The sequence below is a fragment of the Tursiops truncatus genome, chromosome 12, assembly GCF_011762595.2.
Source record: "Tursiops truncatus isolate mTurTru1 chromosome 12, mTurTru1.mat.Y, whole genome shotgun sequence".
Taxonomy (NCBI): Eukaryota; Metazoa; Chordata; class Mammalia; order Artiodactyla; family Delphinidae; genus Tursiops; species Tursiops truncatus.
Genome location: NC_047045.1, coordinates 37,263,168 through 37,284,102, shown reverse-complemented (window position 1 = coordinate 37,284,102; position 20,935 = coordinate 37,263,168). Strand labels below are relative to the sequence as shown.

General features: G+C 44.6%; 1 protein-coding gene and 1 pseudogene across 1 annotated transcript in view; one reads left to right on the top strand and one right to left on the bottom strand.

Annotated features, from left to right (window-relative positions):
- Positions 1-7,239, top strand: part of ATG5 (autophagy related 5) — a 126,887-nt gene extending 119,648 nt beyond the window's left edge. The window contains exon 8 of the mRNA XM_073789471.1: positions 7,082-7,239. Coding sequence (XP_073645572.1) covers positions 7,082-7,212 — 131 coding nt within the window. The 3' untranslated portion in view covers positions 7,213-7,239. The remainder of the gene's footprint in view (positions 1-7,081) is intronic.
- Positions 4,922-6,998, bottom strand: LOC101331900 (small ribosomal subunit protein eS1-like; annotated as a pseudogene).
- Positions 7,240-20,935: the final 13,696 nt, after the last annotated feature.

Genomic DNA, 20,935 nt, shown 5'->3' with positions numbered 1-20,935 from the left:
AATAAAGGAAATCATTGCTTGTCCTTCATAATGTTGTTTTTCACTTGGATGGCCCAAGTTCATGGATAGAGTGAACTGATAAGGACTTTATGTATCTAAAGACCCAAAGTAGCTTGCTCATAGTTAAAGCTGACCTACTAGTCTTTATAGCATGGTGATGTTCAGAACACATTGTAGTCCGTCGGACGTGAACGCAGGATGGGCTGCTCCTGTTATGTTTATTCCCCCATTCACTGGAAGCTAGGTGGGAATGGATGGTTTGCTAAGAAAACAATATACAAGATGTGATATTGAGTGACACTTACTTTTAATGGTAATCTTTCTAGGATATGTTTATATTTTGTAGGCTCTATGAGGTTAACATTTTTTTCTTTCAATTTTCAGAAATATGGTTTACATGGGTCATGCCCAAGAATGACAGTCTCATGTTTTATTTATCATACTGTTGATATTTAGGTCTGAGGTAAGTTGGGTTTCCTTTTAGATGTGCCAACACAGTTGAAATAGAAGTGTAGGATCTTGGAGTATGATAGGAAAAAATCAAGTATGACAGTATTTATAGTCCATTCCATTCATGGTCAGTCACTGGCGTGGAATCAGTCAAAATACTTACCTGTCTCTTGAGTTCTGTCATCCACTTAAGTTTTTATAAATACAGTCATCTCTTGGTCTGAAAGTATTAAAAATTACCGACACGGGTGTTGGAGAGAAGGACGTCATGCCTCTTTTCAAGTAATTTGAGATTAAATGATTCTTTGTAATAAAAATTCATTTACCACATAGATTTATTTGTCCAGTTTTCTCAAACATGAATTACAGATTTGATTCTCCACACTTATTGGCAAGTGTAATACTACTATGGAATCTTAGTAGTCACAATATAGGAACCATAGAGTGAAAAAGCACTCTACTTTTAGATCCTGTAGGTGGTTCATTAAGTATTTAAGTTTTTTAATATTTAACTATTCTTGTCAACTGACAATATGTTGGAATGATCACCAGTGAGATAAAGACTAATCTGAAGATTTAGAAATGTCAACATGTTTCAACATACTAATTGATTCTTCTGAAAGTGATGAATTTGGCTTTCCCTCTATAGCTTCCCCACCCCCATATCACAAGAATAAATAAAGCACAACCAGGCTTTTTCCTCTTTGTTTACCATGGTTCTTAGTCGAGTGTCTTGCACATAGTTGGTGCTTTGCAACTATGTATAAAAAAGAAAAAAACAGGATTATTTAATGATGCTTTAAAATCAATGCTGTGTTTTCCTGTTAAAAATACCAGCTATAAAAATAGGAAGGACCTTGTTGTTTAGAAATCAATATACAAAGTGCAGTGAGTGCAGGTTTGCAGTACTGGTGAAGACTGGCTTACTCAAATTGGCTACTTTCAGCAGGAACCACTGTGGATCGGAACCTTGCATCAGTCCACGTTCATTTTAGTTGTAGCATAGACCGCAGCACAGATCTTCTGTTTCAACATCACTGTAATTTAAGCAGCCCCTAAAGTTTGAGCTATTCTCATCAAGCGTCTAGAGGTATTTATTAATTCTGGCCTTTTCATAAATGAGTGGTTTGTGTCTTGCTTTTGCCTTTAGACCTTACTTCTGAAAATGTAATACATGTTTAGCAAGGGAAATGTGTTAGACCTGTGAGCAGGGTTCTTCAAACTGAGGTAGACTCTTAGGACCAAGTTTATGAAAAGCTTTAAGAGAAATATTTGTCTTTCAGTCTTTTATATTCAGTGGAAGAGGTATCTGCTTCATGTATCATTTAGAAAATACTGATGAACTTTTCCTTCGTAATGTTTACTGTGGTTTATAATAAATACTTGTATGCTATTTGTTTCTCACACTGAGCACAAACTCCATAAGAGCAGAGACCAGGTCTGTTTGGCGCAGGATTGTATTCTCAGGACCTAGCACTGTGCTGCAACACAGCGGACTATATACTACATACTTGTTGAATAAAAGGTTGGAAAAGTCTGTGTAGTATATCTCCCTTTTAGACTCCAAAGCATACTGATACATTAAAGACTTTGAGAAATTCTAAGGTTAAGAGCCCTATTTGATCTAGCATTTCCCAAATTTTCTTGATTATAGGATTTTTCCTCCAGTACCACATCATATTGAACTCTAGTTTGGGGAATACTACATTAAATCGTTACATCCTAATGACCTAGGGTTTAGAGCGTAAGCCTTATCCCACTTTTTCTGACAACTCCATTTGAAAGTATCTCTTAAGCTTAGGACCCCTCCAAAAAATATCTCGAGTCTATTCATGCCATCCTCTAGCTATGTTCCATTTTTGTCAGTATCATTCCTGAAATTCATTCACCAAGTGTATAATGAGTAATATATGCCAAGCTATGTGCAAGAAATACAATAGGTTAGAACTTGTCGTGGTAACGCTGGGTGGACGGTCTGGGTGCACAGCAGTGCCATAATTTGACGGCACATACAGAGTAAGATGTGGTCAAAGGGCTGGAAACCACAGGGTCTCTTTACAAGACTTCCATCCCAGTATAAAAACTAGGCAAATGGTCAGTCCTTAGGTGTGAAAGTAAGCAGGAATCAGGGGTGAATAATTGCTCTCAGGGAACCTCCATTAAGGTAGGCAAAAGAGCCATGGAGCTGAAATGCGGCATTCCAGGGAACTAATTACCAGAGCTCCAAATGGAAAGGCCAAGCAGAGAGCCTGGCTCCACAGATGGGTGATTTTCTGTGGCACTGGTACATGTGGCAGGCGTTTCTTATCTCTAGGGAGACACTGTACTTGTTTGGGATGTGGCGACTGTATCTTTGTGCTGTCTAGTGCACATTTTCCAAATAAGCTATGTTGCTGAAAGCTTAAATCCATAATTTGGACGTTGATATTCTTGTTACTCAAAACTGTTGGGTTTTAGCTTTCTTTTACAGAGACAGTAACTCAGTGACCTGTTACCTGTATCTGATCTGTTGTGTGCAGGTCTAGAGAAAAATTTCGTGCCCTGACTACTAGCCTTTTTCTGCGTAGGCCATCTCAACCATGCCCCCCTTAAGAATTTGGTCATTCCTAAGTGCCTGTATTTCAATAGTTCCCTTTGTCATGGTTTTGAAATTAATTATCATGTAATATGAAATGTCAACTTACCTGATGTCTCTGATGTTCCATAGTGATGCTAACATTCAAGTGTGACACAGAAAGTTATTGATGATACTGCTGACGTGTGAAGGTATCAACTGGAGCCAACTTTAGATGAGGGCTAGCCAGGTGGGGGCAGGGGTTGGGGAGGAGTATATATATATAAGCAAATCAGGTAAAAGTTAAGTTACTTTGGGGTTGTACCATGCATGAAACATTCGAATAAAAAAATAGAAATGCCAGATATGTTGTGATTAGCTGTAGTTCAACTCTAATTCAGATGCATGGTGGACACTTTTCATTCTAGGCAGAATGAAGACCATGCCTTAGTCTTAGAGCATTTAGGATATCTTAGTAAAAACCAAGTCTGATTGCTAATTCTGTGTTCCGCATATTCTCCCAAATCTTAAAGAATTCTACATGATTCGTCTATTCAAACATTTGTTGAGCAAGTAGGGTAGTGGATATTTTGAGAGAAAAGACATGGTCTCTGACCTTAAGGGACCTCTGTAAGAGGAGAGAAGACAAAAGTAACTACAACATAATAGTTGGATATTGCAATGAGAACATACAAATAAACCACTATGAGAAAAATGGAGCTGAGAGAATGATTTACTTTGAGCGAACTAGATGTTATCTTGCTTGACCTCTCAGAAGCATTTGACAGTTCATCACACCTTCATTCTTGAAACACTTTCTTCACTGGACACCACACCCTCCTGGTTTTCCGCCTACCTCAGCCCCTTTCTCAGTTTTCTTTGATGATTCTTTTCTTCACTCCTAAATGTTGCAGTACTCTAGGGCTCAGGCTTTGGTCCTCTTCTCTAGCTACACTCAGCGTGTGAGCTCATCCTGTGGCTTTTAACACCATATGTTTTCTGCAATATTAACTTCTCATGAGTTCCAGACTTCTACCCAACCACTTACTTGACAACCATCTTAGATGTCTAATAGTTCAAACTTTATTGAGTCAAAGCAGAACTCTTGATTTTCTGCCCGTACCTGTAGCTCTCTCTTTCCCATCCTAATAAATGCAACCCAGCCCCAAAGCCTAGTATCTTTTTTTTTTAAATTTATTTATTTTTGGCTGTGTTGGGTCTTCGTTGCTGCGTGCAGTCTTTCTCTAGTTGCAGCTAGTGGGGGCTACTCGTTGTGGTGGCTTCTCTTGTTGCGGAGCATGGTTCTAGGCGCACAGGCTTCAATAGTTGTGGCTCGTGGGCTCTAGAGCGCAGGCTCGGTAGTTGTGGCGCATGGGCTTAGTTGCTCTGCGGCATGTGGGATCGTCATGGAGTAGGGCTCGAACATGTCTCCCCTGCATTGGCAGGTGGATTCTTTTTTTTTTTTTTTTTTCTTGCGGTACGTGGGCCTCTCACTGTTGTGGCCTCTCCCGTTGCGGAGCACAGGCTCCGGACGCACAGGCTCAGCAGCCATGGCTCACGGGCCCAGCCGCTCCGCGGCATGTGGGATCTTCCCAGACCGGGACACAAACCCGCGTCCCCTGCATCGGCAGGCGGACTCTCAACCACTGCGCCACCAGGGAAGCCCGGCAGGAGGATTCTTAACCACTGCACCACCAGGGAAGCCCTATAGTGAATTATTGATCAGTTATTTTTTTGAGGGATATACTGTTTGTTGATTCAAAGGGACTTCTCAATCTTTTCTACAAGTGTTTTTAGGGTATTAGTATGATTCATTATTAATGGTCTAGATATACTTTTTAAATGTTAACATTTAGCAAAGTAATGCTTTTTTTCACGAATAAGATCTTTTATTTGTCATCATTAAAAGTGTAAATTTTAAACAGATTCTTGTACTACTGTCTCATATCCACCAGCTCGTTCGACTTTAGCACCTGTCTCATCCACAGAAGCTTTTCCAGAACTACTACCTTCACCATGTGACACTCCATGAGTTTTCCCAATTCAAACTTGGGCTTCTTCAGCATTTTTACTTTCCTAACAAAGACATCATAGAGCAGATAAGTAGACTGGCAAGCCTTTTCTATGTCTTTTCCAATGCTGCCTGGAATCAATTTATTGACCACTTCTTTCAAGTCATTTGTCTTCACCTCTTGGGTCATGGTTTCCATCATCTTCTTCCGGATTTGGCAGACCTGTTGGTGCTGGGCATAAGAGGTCTTCCGAATCTGACTGTTACATTTTTTAGTAAAACCCACACAGAATAGACGAAGCAAATAACCATGGGTACTCTTGACACCAATGTGAGCTTCAACCATGGTCTGCCATTTTTTGACCATGGAGCACATTTTCTCACAGGTAAGATCCATGCCATGGAAATCAGGTAATTTTTTGCCCTGAACATCTTCAGTAATTAGCTTGAATTTTCTAAATGCAACTTCATCATTCTGCAGATCAGCAAGGCTCACTTCAAAACAGAATCCGGGGGCTTCCCTGGTGGCGCAGTGGTTGAGAGTCCGCCTGCCGATGCAGTGGACATGGGTTCATGCCCCGGTCCGGGAAGATCCCACATGCCACGGAGCGGCTGGGCCCATGAGCCATGGCCACTGAGCCTGTGCGTCCGGAGCCTGTGCTCCGCAACGGGAGAGGCCACAACAGCGAGAGGCCCGCGTACCGCAAAAAAAAAAACAAAAAGAAACAGAATCCGTAAGGTCATCAGATGTGATTTTGATTTCTTGAGTTTTTGTGACTAGTGTTTTCCCAATATTTCTTATATTGACACATAGCTAGTGCTTTCACATCATTACCAATCTTTCTTAGAAAATGAGTCAACCACTTTCTTCTTGGCTCCCTTTTTGCCACTTTCATAAGGTGCTTGTTCTTGCCAACCACCGTGGTGCTGCTCAGAGAGCCAAAAAGCCAGCGTAATGCTTTTTAACAGAAAACTGCAATATAATGTAAGCATGCTGTTTACAAAATAACTATAGGACTTATTTTTTTATTATTAATTCCTAGTTTTGAACGCATAAACTATGATGAATGTCTTCCTCTTTCAATCCCATCAGCATACTTCTGTCACTTCATGTAAAAGTTTATTTGAGATGATGTTAAAAGCCAGGACTAGACAGGTGGAATAGCCTGCCTGTCACCCGACATGGGTCAGATCCTGCAGAAAGCAGAGGCTCAAAGGTAATCAAGCATAGATCAGAAAAGGAGATTATTATAACCTGAAGACAAAATTCAAAATTTTCTTCTTCTAGAATCATTTTTAAAAGTTTCGGGACTTCCCTGGTGGTCCAGTAGTTAAGAATCTGCCTTCCAATGCAGGGGACATGGGTTTGATCCTTGGTCAGGGAACTACGATCCCACATGCTGCGGGCAAGTGAGCCCGCGCGCCACAACTACTGAGCCTGCATGCTCTAGAGCCCGCACACCACAACTAGAGAGCCCACACGCCACAACTACTGAGCCCGTGTGCTCTGGAGCCCACGCACCACAACTAGAGAGAAGCCTGCGAGCTGCAGCGAAAGATCCCACATGCTGCAACGAAGATCCCGCGTGCTGCAACTAAGACCTGACTCAGCCAAATAAATAAATAATTTTTTTTAAGTTTTCTTCATTTGTAATACTTTGTACACGTGCAAAATGCAAAAGGTTCCAAGCGTGTACGGTGAAAGTCTCCTCCCTCCCATGCTGTCTTCACAGAACTCCCCTTTGTCAACCAGTATCTTGTGTCTGTTTCAGAAAACAGCTTTACTTTGTATGTTTAATATTTCATATTAATACATATAGTCTGCACTATTCTTAATAGCTACATAATTGGATATGATTTTTCCATAATTTCCCCCAAATTTGAATTTTTCTTCATAAAGAAAGTTACATGCAACTGAATATATTGAGCATTTAGGACCATTAAGGAGGAATGTCAGTAGATGCCTACAGGGAAATTCAACATCCCTCTAAACTGTTTCCTTATATTTGTAGAGACTGTATCAAAAGCTTGAAGCCCCTGCTAACTCTCCATTCTTACAATTCTAGGAGCCCCTGCTGGGTTTAACAGGACGCTAGAACAGAGCAAAGAGGAGATGCCATTCACTCCTTCGTATCAGCAGACCTACCGGTTAATACCATCAAGGAATGCTCCAAGGCACTTCCATGCCTGTGGGTGAACATTAGAACCATTCCAAACCAATGCTAACATCTGCATGCTTTCCAGAAGACCTCTGATGATGCAGAACAATCATCACCATGTACAAAATGCAAATCCAGTGGGCACCTGGGAGACCTCACATGACAGTAGCGTTCTGGAGTTCAAGTGGAGTTCCAGCAGGACTTGTCTGTTTATCTAGTCTCTCATCTATTCAATACACATTTATGAACATTTACTGTGTTCCAGGCACAGTTCTGCTCCTAGGGGTATGAGAAGAGAGACAAGGTTCCTGCTTTCGGGGAGTTTACATTCCAGTGGGCAATAGCTGGCTCCACCTCACCAAAGCCAGCCAGTCTTTGTCTTTCTTCCTCATTCTGGTCATTGCTTTCTCTCATTACCAGCTCCGCCCCACGCCTCCACCCCCACCCCGCCCCCCCCACACACGCCTACCCTCTCTAGTCAACCTGCAAACCTGCATTCTCTGCTCTTCGTTTCGTCACCCCGGACGCCCTGCCTGTGTATATGCATCTGTTCATCTCCCATGTGTCTAAGTGTCTTCTTTGTGCCCAGCAGGGTTGGAAGCTCTTTGTGGGCACTCCATAAAAGTGACTGACTGAATGAAGGCCCGGCTCTTGGCATTAAGGCTGAACTTTTTTTAAAGTAAGCTTTTAATTTGAAAACGTTTTTTTATTCACAGAATAGTTGCAAAGATAATGTACAGGGTTCCCGTACACCCCTCAGCCAGCTCCTCCTGTCATTAGCACCTGACATTACAATGGTATATTTGTCACAATTAATGAACCAATACTGATACGTTGTTATTAACTAAAGTCTATATCTTACTCAGATTTCCTTAGCTTTTCCACTGATATCCTTTTTCGGTTCCAGGGTCTCATCTAGGATGCCACACCACAAGTGGTTGTTGTGTCTCCTTAATCCCTCTGGTCTGTGATAGTTTCTAGTCTTGTTTCTCATGGAGTTTTGACAGATTTGAAGAGCTCTAGTTAGGTATTTTGTAGAATGCCCCTCTAGTTGGGTTTCCCTGATGCTTTTTTTATGGTTGCACTGGGGTTGTGGGCTAGAGGAGTAGTGCCCTTCTCACATCTTGTCGGGGGTACATGCCATCCACATGACGGGACAGTACAATCAATCTTGAACACCTGGCCAAGGTACAGTTTGCCAGCTTTCCTCACTGAAGGTGACCCTGTTCCCCTTTTACCTACTCTGTTGCTTGGAATCAAGTCACTAAGTGCCTTCCCCCTCCCCTCAAGGGGGTAGGGGGTGGGGAGAATTAAGCTCCACCTCCTGGAGGGTAGTATTTATGTACATCATTTAAATTCTTCTGTAAGAAAGATGTAACTCTCCCCCTCTTCATTTATTTATTTAGTCAACCACTTATATCAGTGTGGACTCTCATGCATATTTATGTAAAGATTTGGGTTAGAATCTGATACTAGGCTATTTATTTTGCTGCTCAAATTGTTCCGATTTTGGCCATTGGGAGTTCTTTTTAGGTTGGCTCCTGTGTCCCTTTGACATGCCCCATCCTTTTGTTTTTTGAGTGTTTCTTTACTTTCTGGCACTACTGTATATTTCCTGCCCCAGCCTTAGAATCAGCCATTTCTCCAAGGAACCCCGGTCCCTTTTATTGGGGAGGCCTGTTTTTCAGTCCAGACCTCAGCATCACTTACCCACCCACTCAGTCAGCCTGTCAAGGAATACCTAGGTATATTCTTCTCTCATGCTAATCATTGAACCAGATGTGGGATATACAGTGGGGAACAGAGCATACAAGTCCCTGCCTTTAAAAGCTAGTGATGTGGCCTACGAGACAGACAATGAGCAAGTCTCAACAAAGAAATACGTAATTATAACTTTGATACGTGCTTCAAAGGGAAGGGACATGGCCCTCAGATGAAAAATAACCTAAGTCAGGGACCTGGGTTGCATCCGGTGGCCAGAGAAGCCCCCCCATGGGTAGCTAACATTTAGATAGAAAGTTGATGAGAATGATTCAGCCATTCAAAGAGCAGAGGGAGGAGTGTTTTCAAACTGCAGGTTAGTGGGTCATGGCTAGCTTTTTTAAAAAAGGACAGAACATACCAGAAGTATTATCATGTAAAACTAATGTTGCCTTTATTTATAGGTTGATGTATTTACTGGTTCATGGTATAAAGTATTTCTTACAGGGGAGTATTGTCAAAAAAACAAGTTGAAAGCAACTGTTTTAGGAGGAAATAAAGGCAGATTGAAAGCTCTGAAAAGAGAAAAAGCCGTAACATACTCGAGGATCTGAAAGGAGGCCAGTGTGACTGGGGAGTGAGCCTAGGGTGTGAGAAGAGGCTGTAAATGTAGGGAGGTGCGCAGCCCTCGAACAGGGCCAGGGCCCAGGAAGCCTCGGTATTTTCATTAAGGAACAATGGGAAGTCATTGGAGGGTTTCAAATGGGGAAGTGTTGATATTTAAGAAGATGTTTTAGGCTCCTATGTGGAGAATGGAAGGAGAGGGCAAATGAGGAAGCCGGAGCCAGTCAGCGAGAAGGGTCGTACAGAGGGAGGCCCAAGCAAGAAGAGTCACTAGGACATGCGTTCACATTCCGTTGTCAGTCTTGTACTCCCAGCCACTAGAACAGTGCCTGGAACACAGAAGACCTTCAGTGTATACGTGTTGAATGAATAAGTTACATGACTGTAGTAAAGACGGAGAGAAGTGGTTGAGTCAAGACATGTTTGGAAACTGGCAAGTCTTGCTGACAGATTGGGTCTGGGGGAAGTGGACGGGCAGAGTGAGAGCCCTCCCTCACACACTGCACCCCGCCAGTGCTGACATTTGCTTTCTTTCTCTGCTTTGGGCAGTTACAGGATCCTTTAACTGTTTAGACTGTGTTTCTACCTCTGTGCTTAGTCATAGTGGCCAGAAGTGGAAATAACAGAATTTTTCAAGAGAAACTGAGATTGAGCAAAATCACAAAAAACAGTTCTTAGCACAGATTTTCAGACCCACAGATTTTATAATCTTTGATGCCAAATCTCTGAAATTCTGTGAGCGCCAATCACTAGCAAATAAAGATCCTCAGAGGGGCACCAAACTTCCTGGCGTTTTAGCATTCTGACAGGGAGCTGGCTGGGGGCCGAGGGTAATCGTGTATAGCTGTGTGCCAAAGACCCTTCTCCCACCCGATTTTATGTCTTAGTAAAATATATTGTGGCCAAATCCTTTCTTGATACTCCTTTTCTTGACAGTGCTGATGCCTGAGGTCTGCAGCTGGCTGCCCACTTGGCCGCTGGCTTCCTCAGCGGAGGGCAGCCACCTCCTGTCACTGTGGAGGGACTGGGACAAGGACAGGCCTAGACAGAGCCAACATGGAGCAGAAAACAGGAGGAGCCAGACCCCAGGTACAGAAAACTGTGAGTCCTCTCTGGAAAGTCGGGCACCAGAGATGGGCGTGCTCCAGAAATGCTGATTAATTTTGAAGGGTTGGTCCTTTTGGTCAGATGGGTTTCATGCTCTTGACTGAGAAACCAAAGCAACCATCAGATGTTACTGGGAGTGATGCCAGTGGTGTTTGCATTGGTTAAGAATTTTCAGATGACAGAATAACAAACTCAAACTGGCTTAAGCAAACAAAGGGATTGTGTTAGCTTACGGCCAGAGAAGTCCAGCACGCAGTCTAGATTTTAAATCTTCCTCGCGATGCCAGCTCCATGCCCGTTTTGTTTAGAGCACTGCCTCTTCTGGGTGTCGGCTTCATCCTCCGGCTGGCAATTCTCTTGGCGGCACAAATGGCTGAGGGAATTTTGAACCTTGTATTCTCCAATACACCATCCAGGAGAAGGGGGATTGTCCCCTCTGGCAAACCCACAGAGGGCTGAGGAAGCTTTTTTTCCAGAAGCCCTAGGAAACATTTCCTCAAATCCCACTGGCCTGGATCGGGCTGTATGCCCACGCCTGAGCCAATCAGCATGGCCAGGTGATGGGTACTCTCTGCTTAAGCACATCAGGGCTACCCCTGGGAGCTGGATGTATCCAGCTGTTAGAGAAGGGGGAGACAGCGAGGGGGTGGGTGGTTCCCTCAAGGCAAAATGTGGGTGCTGTGGCAGGAAAAGGGAGGAGAGGGACGCTAAGGAGGCAGCCTATGTATGTTTACTACATCAACATCATTATTATCCTGATAAAGGCCAAACTGGAGGCAGTGCAGGTATAGATAAGGAAACCTTTGTTCAGAACCCCAGTTCTGCCTGCTTCTAGGTGAGTGACTTAACCTCTTCAGGTCTCAGTTTCTTTATCTGAAAAGATGTGGATGAAAATACCTCAGGGAGGGTAAAATTCATATATCTAATTATGTCATATATATATATATATATATATATATATATATAAATATATCAGGTTATATATTTGAAAAAGTAAAAATAAAATGAGGTACTTTTTGTATTTTCTCAAAGTGGCAATTACAGTCAGTCCTGTAGAAGCCAAGACTGAGCCCACGTTGCCGCCTAGTAGGACGGCAGGTGGAAGGAAGGCTTTCCTGGCCACCGAGTGTTGGGCAAGTCAGGGCCCATCTCGTGTCTTCATGGCGAGAAAGAAGTTTCACTGGTTCAGAACCAAACTTAAGCAGCAGGTGTTCAGGGATGGGGTGTTGAAGTTTCATCTTTGATTTTTCTATGAAATCGTTCAGGTTACTAAAATGTCGGCCCTATTCTCTTGTTTAAGAACTGGTTTCATTTCTAATGACACAGCACCATCATGCCATTCCTTGATTTAGTCACGAGAACCAAAACTAATGTGTGGCTAGTTTCATGTCGTTTTTATAGCAGTTAGTACAGAGAACAACAGGCTCTTGTAAAAACAGATGTATTTGCTATCTGTTTCTCTATCTGCTGCCTCTCAGGCTTAAAACCCTATTTCTAAGATGGCGTGGTCCTCTGGTTGGACCTTGTGGGAGAGGCTCCGGCAAGCTGCTCTTCTCAGTGGGAAACCTTTTCATAAGAAACAAGAGTCCCAGCCCCCAAACATTATAAGAATTGTAAAGGGGTGTCAGAAAGAGACCTTTCACCTTTTGAGAGAAGATTCACTTGGCATTAAAGTCTACTGTGAACCCAGAGGAGGGGGTTTTATTTTATTTTATTTTTCTTTACATCTTTATTGAAGTATAATTGCTTTACAATGGTGTGTTAGTTTCTGCTTTATAACAAAGTGAATCAGTTATACATATACATATGTTCCCATATCTCTTCCCTCTTGCATCTCCCTCCCTCCCACCCTCCCTGTCCCACCCCTCTAGGTGGTCACAAAGCACCGAGCTGATCTCCCTCTGCTATGTGGCTGCTTCCCACTAGCTATTTTACGTTTGGTAGTGTATACGTATGTCCATGCCACTCTCTCACTTCGTCCCAGCTTACCCTTCCCCTCCCCATATCCTCAAGTCCATTCTCTAGTAGGTCTGTGTCTTTATTCCCGTCTTACCCCTAGGTTCTTCATGACATTTTTTTTTTTGTAGATTCCATATATATGTGTTAGCATATGGTATTTGTCTTTCTCTTTCTGACTTACTTCACTCTGTATGACAGACTCTAGGTCCATCCACCTCATGAGCCTCTGTAAACTTCTTCAAGGCCTTGTGGTATTAACATGAAAAAGTGAGCATATATTTAGCGTTCCTGGAAAAAGCATGGCCTTCCTATTAATGCTAATACTCTCATAATGACACCACAGCCAGTCTCCTCACAGAGGCTTTATCATCTACAGTGTCTCTATAGGCAGGTTAGATAACAAATGTTTACAGATGAGGAAACAGAGACATTGATGGCTTCAGAGAGAGAGTGTTGTGGAATTTAGAGTCCTGGGCTAACCTCTGCTGTGTAATTGTTTGATCTCTCTGTGTTTCCTCACATATAAAATGCAAATAATAATAATAATAATAAAATCCCTCATGGGTGGTAGTGAGGATCATGTAAACGAATGCATGTAAAGTGTTTACACCAGCACCTGGCACATAGTTTTCACTCGATAAATGTTTGTTGCTGTAATTATCATTACCTTCACTATCCTTTTTTCTCAATCGCAAGTTAAATGACCTTGCCTCTTTGACTCACATGTATACAGCCTACCTACTGGGTCTCCCCCCAACCTCAGTTATTCATTTGATCTTGATCTCAGTTTGTTGAATGTTGAATATTGAACTGAATTCAAAATGTTGAATATTGAACTGAATTTCATGTTATGTGGATCCAACTCACCTGGGAGACCAGATTGGGCCGTTATACCTCCTGTTCTTTGCTTTGATTCGGAGCCTGTGCTATGCTCTAGTGAAGCCCAGGTCACCTTCTTGGCCCAGTTTTAAATGTTTCATCCAGTTCAACCAACATCATTTCACTTAATTCCTGCATTTAAAAAAATTTCCACATGGGAACATTGTCAAGAAAGCCTTTCTGTAGTTCATTTCTTTTTCTTTTTTTTCTTTTTTTTTTGCGGTACACGGGCCTCTCACTGCTGTGGCCTCTCCCGTTGCGGAGCACAGGCTCCGGACGCGCAGGCTCAGCGGCCATGGCTCACGGGCCCAGCCGCTCTGCGGCATGTGGGATCTTTCCAGACCAGGGCACGAACCCGTGTCCCCTACATCGGCAGGTGGACTCTCAACCACTGCGCCACCAGGGAAGCCCTGTAGTTCATTTCTTTATCTTAATTCATTCTTTGTTTCTTTCAACCAATATTCTTTACTGTGTCCACCTGAGCAGTCCCACTAATATTGCTGGTATTTATTGCTTCGCATATGTACATCTTGTCCCTTCTCTCAGATTGTGAATTTCTTGAGGCCAAAAGCCATTGCTTCTATTTCTTTGCACCACCTGCAAGACCATGGGCAGGTCTGCCTGGGGATTAACTTGTGGAAGGGCTGTGACTGCATCTATGGATCTCCCTGATCCTTTCCCTCTGCTTACAGCCTCTTTCTTTTCTCCTAAGTGTCTCACTAGGCCTTAAGCAAGCAGAGACGTAGATTTCATTGTCAGGGCTGATCTGTCCTGTATTTGGGGCTTTGAAGGTGATACACCCAGGGGCGTCCTTGGACTAGGCCTCCAACACCCTCTGTTGGTGTATGTGTTGGCAAATTACCTGCCATTTCCTCCAGCAAATGATCACCTCTCCCGTTCATGTCTCATTGTGTTTTCCTTGGTTTAATCTCTCTCCTCCTACCCACAGTCTTATCCTGCTTTTCCCTGATTCTCTTGCAGGCCTGTCCCATTTCCTGGCCTCTGTTCGTTCATTGGCCATTACTCTTGTTCGACCCTTCTGTGTGCCTCACTTTGGTTTCTGTTCCCCCTGTTCTTTTTCTTTCACTTTCCCCCACCCACCAGCCCTTTTTAACAGTGTCATCATGACTTACAGTTTGGGAACATGGCCCTCGCCATCTCCCACATTACACAGCCGCCCCAGCTTTCGTTTGCCCAGCATCCCTCCCCTGAGCCAATTCGGCAGGACGGAAGCTCTGCCACGGCCAGACGCCAGCACCAACTTTTACTGTGAGCCCTGCTTCATGCCCGTCCGCGGAAGCAGGGGCAGGGCTGAAGATGGAGGCCACAGAGAAGGACCCCAGACCTCTCCTCAGCTTCTGCTGGGATGTGTGAGTTGGGTGTGACCCCAAGACTCAGAACAGCTTTGATCTGTGAAAGCGCGAAACAGGGAGGGTTCTCTGAAAGGAATGGTCTGGGCTGCGGGGAAGAGGTGGGGTAGCACATGTGACAGAGACCCAGGAGGTTTCTTGTGCTGACACCTCCTAATCCACAAAACTCAGCTGAAACACCCAAGCCAATGAATAACAGGGTCCCGGCCATAAGCAGAAAACGCTCTTCCCTTTTTCTTCCCTCCACCTCACCCATGCAGCCTTGTGCAATCTGTCCTTATACAAAGGTTTGCAAAATTGTCCCAGTGGAGGACAGGTCTGTAGTTTCTTGGCCACACCTCCCTTCCCGGAGGGTCAACCAGCACAGCTGGAGCAAGCTGACGGGGTAGGAGGGGAAGGGGACGGCAAGGATGCTGGGAACGGGGCCTTCTAGGACTCCGTTTCAGAGATCAAGAAAGCGGTCTTCTTATTTCAAACATGCAAACTGAATTTGGTCAAACACTGTCCTTGTGAGGCAGCTGCCCTTTGAAGCTGTGGACCAGGGTGGAAATAAAAGCTCCTGTCTGAGAAAGGATATGTTTCTTTCTTATGCTCTCTCCTGACCATTCTTTTTCCTGCTGGTTTGCTGCATGGACCCTCTGCCGGCAGCAAGGGGGGAGCCTGCAGCAGCCGGAGCAGCGGCGCCTGAGTGAAAGTGATTAACACCCTGAGTTCCACAGCTACCTCGGCGTCTGCAGCACCTTTCCCCAGCCTGACCTCCCCTTGATGCCTTTCTGCTGCTGCTGTGTGAGCCAAGCTCGAAAGCCAGGCTGAACAGGCTGGTTGAAGAAAGGAGTGAGACAGGTCTTAAGTCCCAGAAAGGCAATGCAGCCCAAATCCTGGGGCTAGCGGTTAAAGCCCAGCCATGGGTGCATCTCACCTGTGACACAGGCAAGAAAGCAAATACAGCTAAACTCAAGATGGACATCTGTATTCAGAGATCTTTTATATTCACCCATATTACCTGGTATGGTGCTGAGAATGCATTTAATATTTATGGACCCTTTTGGCATTAAGTAAGGCCTGGCCAAGATAAAAGGAAAAGATAATAGGAATTTTGCCAAACAGGACCAAAGAATGCAATTTCTTAAACTCTATTTTATTATTTTTTTCTCTTCTATTATGGTTTATTATAGAATATTGAATATAGTTCCCTGTGCTATATAATACGACCTTGTTGTTTACCTATTTTATATACAATAGTTTGTATCTGCTAATCCCAAACTCCAAATTTATCCCTCCTCCACCCCCCTTCCCCTTTGATAACCACAAGTTTGTTTTCTATGTCTGTGAGTTTGTTTCTGCTTCATAAATAAGTTCATTTGTGTCATACTTTAGATTCCACATATAAGTGATATCATATGGTATTTGTCTTACTCTTTCTGATGTACTTCCCTTAGTATGATAATCTCTAGTTACATCCATGTTGCTGCAAATGGCAACATTTCATTCTTTTTTATAGCTGAGTAGTATTCCATTGTACTTATACCACGTCTTCTTTATCCGTTCATCTGTCAGTGGACATTTAGGTTGCTTCCATGTCTTGGCTATTGTAAGTAGTGCTGCTATGAACACTGGGGTGCATGTATCTTCTCAAATTATAGTTTTCTCCAGATACATGCCCAGGAGTGGAATTGCTGGATCATATAACTCTATTTTTAAAGAACTATTTTTATAGAACCTTAGCTTTAGTTGCCATCAGCCAAAGTGTGCCAATCTCCTTTCTGACCATCTTATTTTAGAACTAAATGTATAATGTTACCCATACCAAGTATCTTGGATATCTTTTTCAATTGATCTTGAAAGTTCACAGAGCTGGACTCCTGAGGCCTTCTACTCTAGACCTGTGGAGTACACGGATGATCCACTGAAGTGCAAAAAGAAAATATTTTAACTTCTGTTTACATCTATGTTTTTCTTTTTTTAATAAATTTATTTATTTATTTACTTATTTTTGGCTGCGTTGGGTCTTCGCTGCTGCGCGCGGGCTTTCTCTAGTTGCGGCGAGCGAGGGTAACTCTTCCCTGCGGCACGCGGGCTTCTGATCGCAGTGGCCTCTCTTGTTGCGGAGCACGGGCTCCAGGCACGCGGGCCTCAGTAGCTGCGGCACGTGGGCTCAGTAGTTGTGGCTCGCGGACTCTAGAGCGCAGGCTCAGTAGTTGTGGCACACAGGCTCAGTTGCTCCGCGGCACGTAGGATCCTCCCAGACCAGGGCCCGAACCCGTGTCCCCTGCATTGGCAGACGGATTCTTAACCACTGTGCCACCAGGGAAGTACCCACATCTATGTTTTAATGTAAAAATGAAGAAAGGAATTAAGCTTTACTAGTACTACTAGTAATAATAATATGACTAATATTTGCTATACATATTTGCAAGTATATGTGTATAACATTTACAAATAAATATAAATATGATGGGGATACAGGTTCTAATTTTGCAGAGGGTGGGGACTGGATTGTATGATCAAAGAAGTTTGCTGGGACTGTTGCTTCTGACCATGTGGACTAATAGAGACCAAATTTACCCTCCGGTCTGAAACAGCCCCCACAAAAAACAGGATCTAGCATAGGAGTTGTCACATGATAGTTGCTGAATGAACATGAGTTGAGTGAATAACTGAAGCTCCCCAGGGAAGCCCAAGATGGTTAGATCACAGATGATGGGGCGTTAGGGCCCAGTGCACCTTAGCACTGATCTGTTCCAGTTTCTTCATTATCTAGATGAGGAAATTGAGGTCCAGAGCCACACAGTGACTTCTCCAAAGTCCCTCAGCCCCTAGTGGTGGAGTTATATTCTTTCCTATAAACCAACCCTAGAGTCAACAAGTCAATAAACCACAGCCCCAAGCTGCAGAAGGACCTTTCTTTTTTTTTTCTTTTTAAAAATAAATTTATTTATTTTAGGCTGCATTGGGTCTTTGTTGCTGCGCGCGGGCTTTCTCTAGTTGTGGCGAGCAGGGGCTACTCTTCATTGCGGTGCGTGGGCTTCTCATTGCCGTGGCTTCTCTTGCTGCGGAGCACGGGCTCTAGGCGCACGGGCTTCAGTAGTTGTGGCTCACGGGCTCTAGAGCGTAGCCTCAGTAGTTGTGGCGCACGGGTCTAGTTGCTCCGCGGCATGTGGGATCCTCCCGGACCAGGGCTCGAACCCATGTCCCTTGCATTGGTAGGTGGATTCTTAACCACTGTGCCACCAGGGAAGCCCCAGAAGGACCTTTCTTAAAGGGCTAATTCCTGCTACTCACAGAACAGGGACAGGGTGGAGTTTGAGGTGTTAAAGGTAGTATGTTCAGAAACAAAAATAGGCACCAAGAATTGTTGCACACAAAGCCACTTGGAATTGAAGATATGGCCGGACATCACTCCATTCTAGAAAAAGACTGAAAGAAACTTCCAGGTTGGGTAGAGAGGCCCAAGGAAGATCGTTGCTAACATGAGCTCTGGTTGCACCTCAAGACTCCACAGGAGACTTTGGGTTCTGGATCACAACAGGCCTATCTACCTAGAAACTCCAGAAGATTCTGGACCTGATCCAGTATAGCCCGCAGGCCCTGGGTCCGTCCTGGGAGTTGGGGGGCAGGTGGGCCCACAGCAAGCAGTCTCACGTTGGGACCCCACTGCCCAACTGCTTGGCCTGACTGAGACCCCACATGGAGAAGACCCAGTCCTGAGGGGCACACTGTCAGCAGTGGAGACCTTCAGGCCACAGGACACGTGCATCACGGGAGGATCTTCCTGCTCTGGACTATAGGAGCCGCTGACATTGTACCCAGCAGGCAGGAGCAAAGCACCCTGCACCCCCCTGCCAGGCACTTTGTCCTAGGTTTTCTTGGGAAGTGGCAGCTGTGGACGAACCCTCTCACTTTGGGTTTCTCCTCAGTTCACATTTCTGCCTGCTCCTCAAAGCCCTTGAAAAGGCAACCCAGCTCTTTCAAAGCACTTCTTTTTAGGGCCGGAAAATTCTAAGACATGTCAGTGACTGCCTGCTGTTGTCTTGAGTGTTTAAGACTTGATCTGGGCCCGTCGTAGGAATGGACTTCTGCCCACAGAGGCTTCCTACTGCCTCTCCTACCACCCGGAGGATGTCTACGGGGTATACGGGGTGGAGGCTAATGCTTGGCTCTTGTTCCAAAGATTTTCTGGTAGTCTCAGAGTTCAGCAGAATTTTCAGCAGTGACATTTGGGCTTCACCTGACAACATGAATGACACGGTTTGAAAGTGAATAGTGATTTAAATGAGGCTTATACACACTTCTCTGCCCTGGGATCTCTAGAAGGAGAGTTCCTCCAGAAAGGAATCTAACAGGAGATGATTATACAGCTTAAAGTGAGTCTCCGGGACAATACTTGCCATCTGATGTACACTGGATTTGGAGGTGAATCTCCTTAGGCTCAGGGCCCAGCTAGGAGATGGTCTGAACCAGCCTGACCCAGGGGTGGACATAACCAGCCAAGCTTCACCTGTGCTGTGCTCCCTCAGCACGGAATTGTCCACTCGACTCACTAGCAGAGGCCCAGCGCAGAGCCCTGGAATGGGAAAGGCATGTTCCCGGCAGCCAGTGACTGGAAAGTGATCTCTATGCACTAATTAGACCGAGCAGGACAGGGCTGTCATTAGTCTCCACTTTGTAGATCAGGAAGCAAAGGCATTGAAAGAGCAAGTAAGGCACCCACTGCCGCAGGGTGAGTCAGCAGTAAACTGGGCCCAGCACACAAATTTTGTGCCTCTGGGCCAGCCTTCGGCTCTGCCTCGGCCTCTGTGGTCTCAGAGAAGATGTCTCCTGACTTATCCATAGCAAGAGTTCTTTGTGACACTCATTCCGTGAATCCTGCCCTAACACTCTCTGTTCTCCTCAGGTTTGCTCAACAGCCTGAGGCCCTGCCTTCCTCAGTCTCCCTTCACACAGCCCTTTGGCCGTCTCGCGGGTTGTCCAACTCCAACTGGCCTCTTACAGACTCGTCCCAGTTGGCCTCCCCACTCACTCCAGCACATCCACCAAGTGGTCCCCGTGCCCTCGGCCTTGGCCATGGTGGCAACCTCCCCACACAGTGTGGCTCAGAAACACAGCCCTGACCTGGGGCTCCCAGGCTTGTTTCCTTCCCTTACTGCTTCTGTCACCCACACTGGTCTCTCTGGTTCCTTCAGCTACTCCCTGCATCCTCTTCCTCATTTCTTTCTCTGCCTGGAAAGCCCTCCTCTTCCTGTACCATCTAGGCTCTTTCAGGAATTCAAGGCCCCTCCCAACTCTTCAAGAACTCCTGTTTTTCCTTCTCTGCAATGTCTTCCTGTGCTGCCTGAAGAAACATCGTGGTCTCTCCAGCTGCCATTTGCCCCCAAATCTGATTTGGCCTCAACTCTCTCACCAGTATCTCAAATTTATATTTAAGGTGATGTGATAGGCAGAATTCTAAAATGACCCAAGATTTCCTGTTTCCCGACTTGCGTGCACACCCTGTGAATATGATGGATTTTACCTGTGTGATTAGATACGTTTTATAGCACATTTGACCTTAAGGGAGATTATCCCAGTGGCCCTGACCTAATCATAACAGGAACCTCAGTCCTATAACCACAAGGAACTAAATTCTACTACCAACAAGAAAGTGCTAAAAGTGCCCTGTTTCTCCAGAGGCTCCAGACAAGAGTTCAGCTGCGCCAACACCTTGATTTCAACATTGTGTTACTCTGAGCAGAAGCCCAGGCATGTTGTGCCAGCCTTCTGATTTATAGAATTTAACTGTGAACTAATAAATGGGTATTGTTTTCAGCTGGTAAATTGGTGGTAATTTGTTATGGAGCCATAGAAAACTAATACAGGTAAATATTTAATTGTGTTGGAGTTGTGGATTTTCCACATTTATCCTGGCACCAGGGTCTCAGGTCAGTAGCTACAGCCACACTTGTGTTGATGTCAGTCTTAGGTTGTAGACTCCCAGCAGGAGAGCCTGGCCACCTGGTTCCCTCTGAATATAATTCAGCAATAAGGGGGATTCTTGGTTCTCAGCACTCTGCTGCCAACTCCGAGGCAAAGATGAACTTGGCCTTCCTGCCCTCAGGGGCTTCTAATATAGCAATTGGACAAT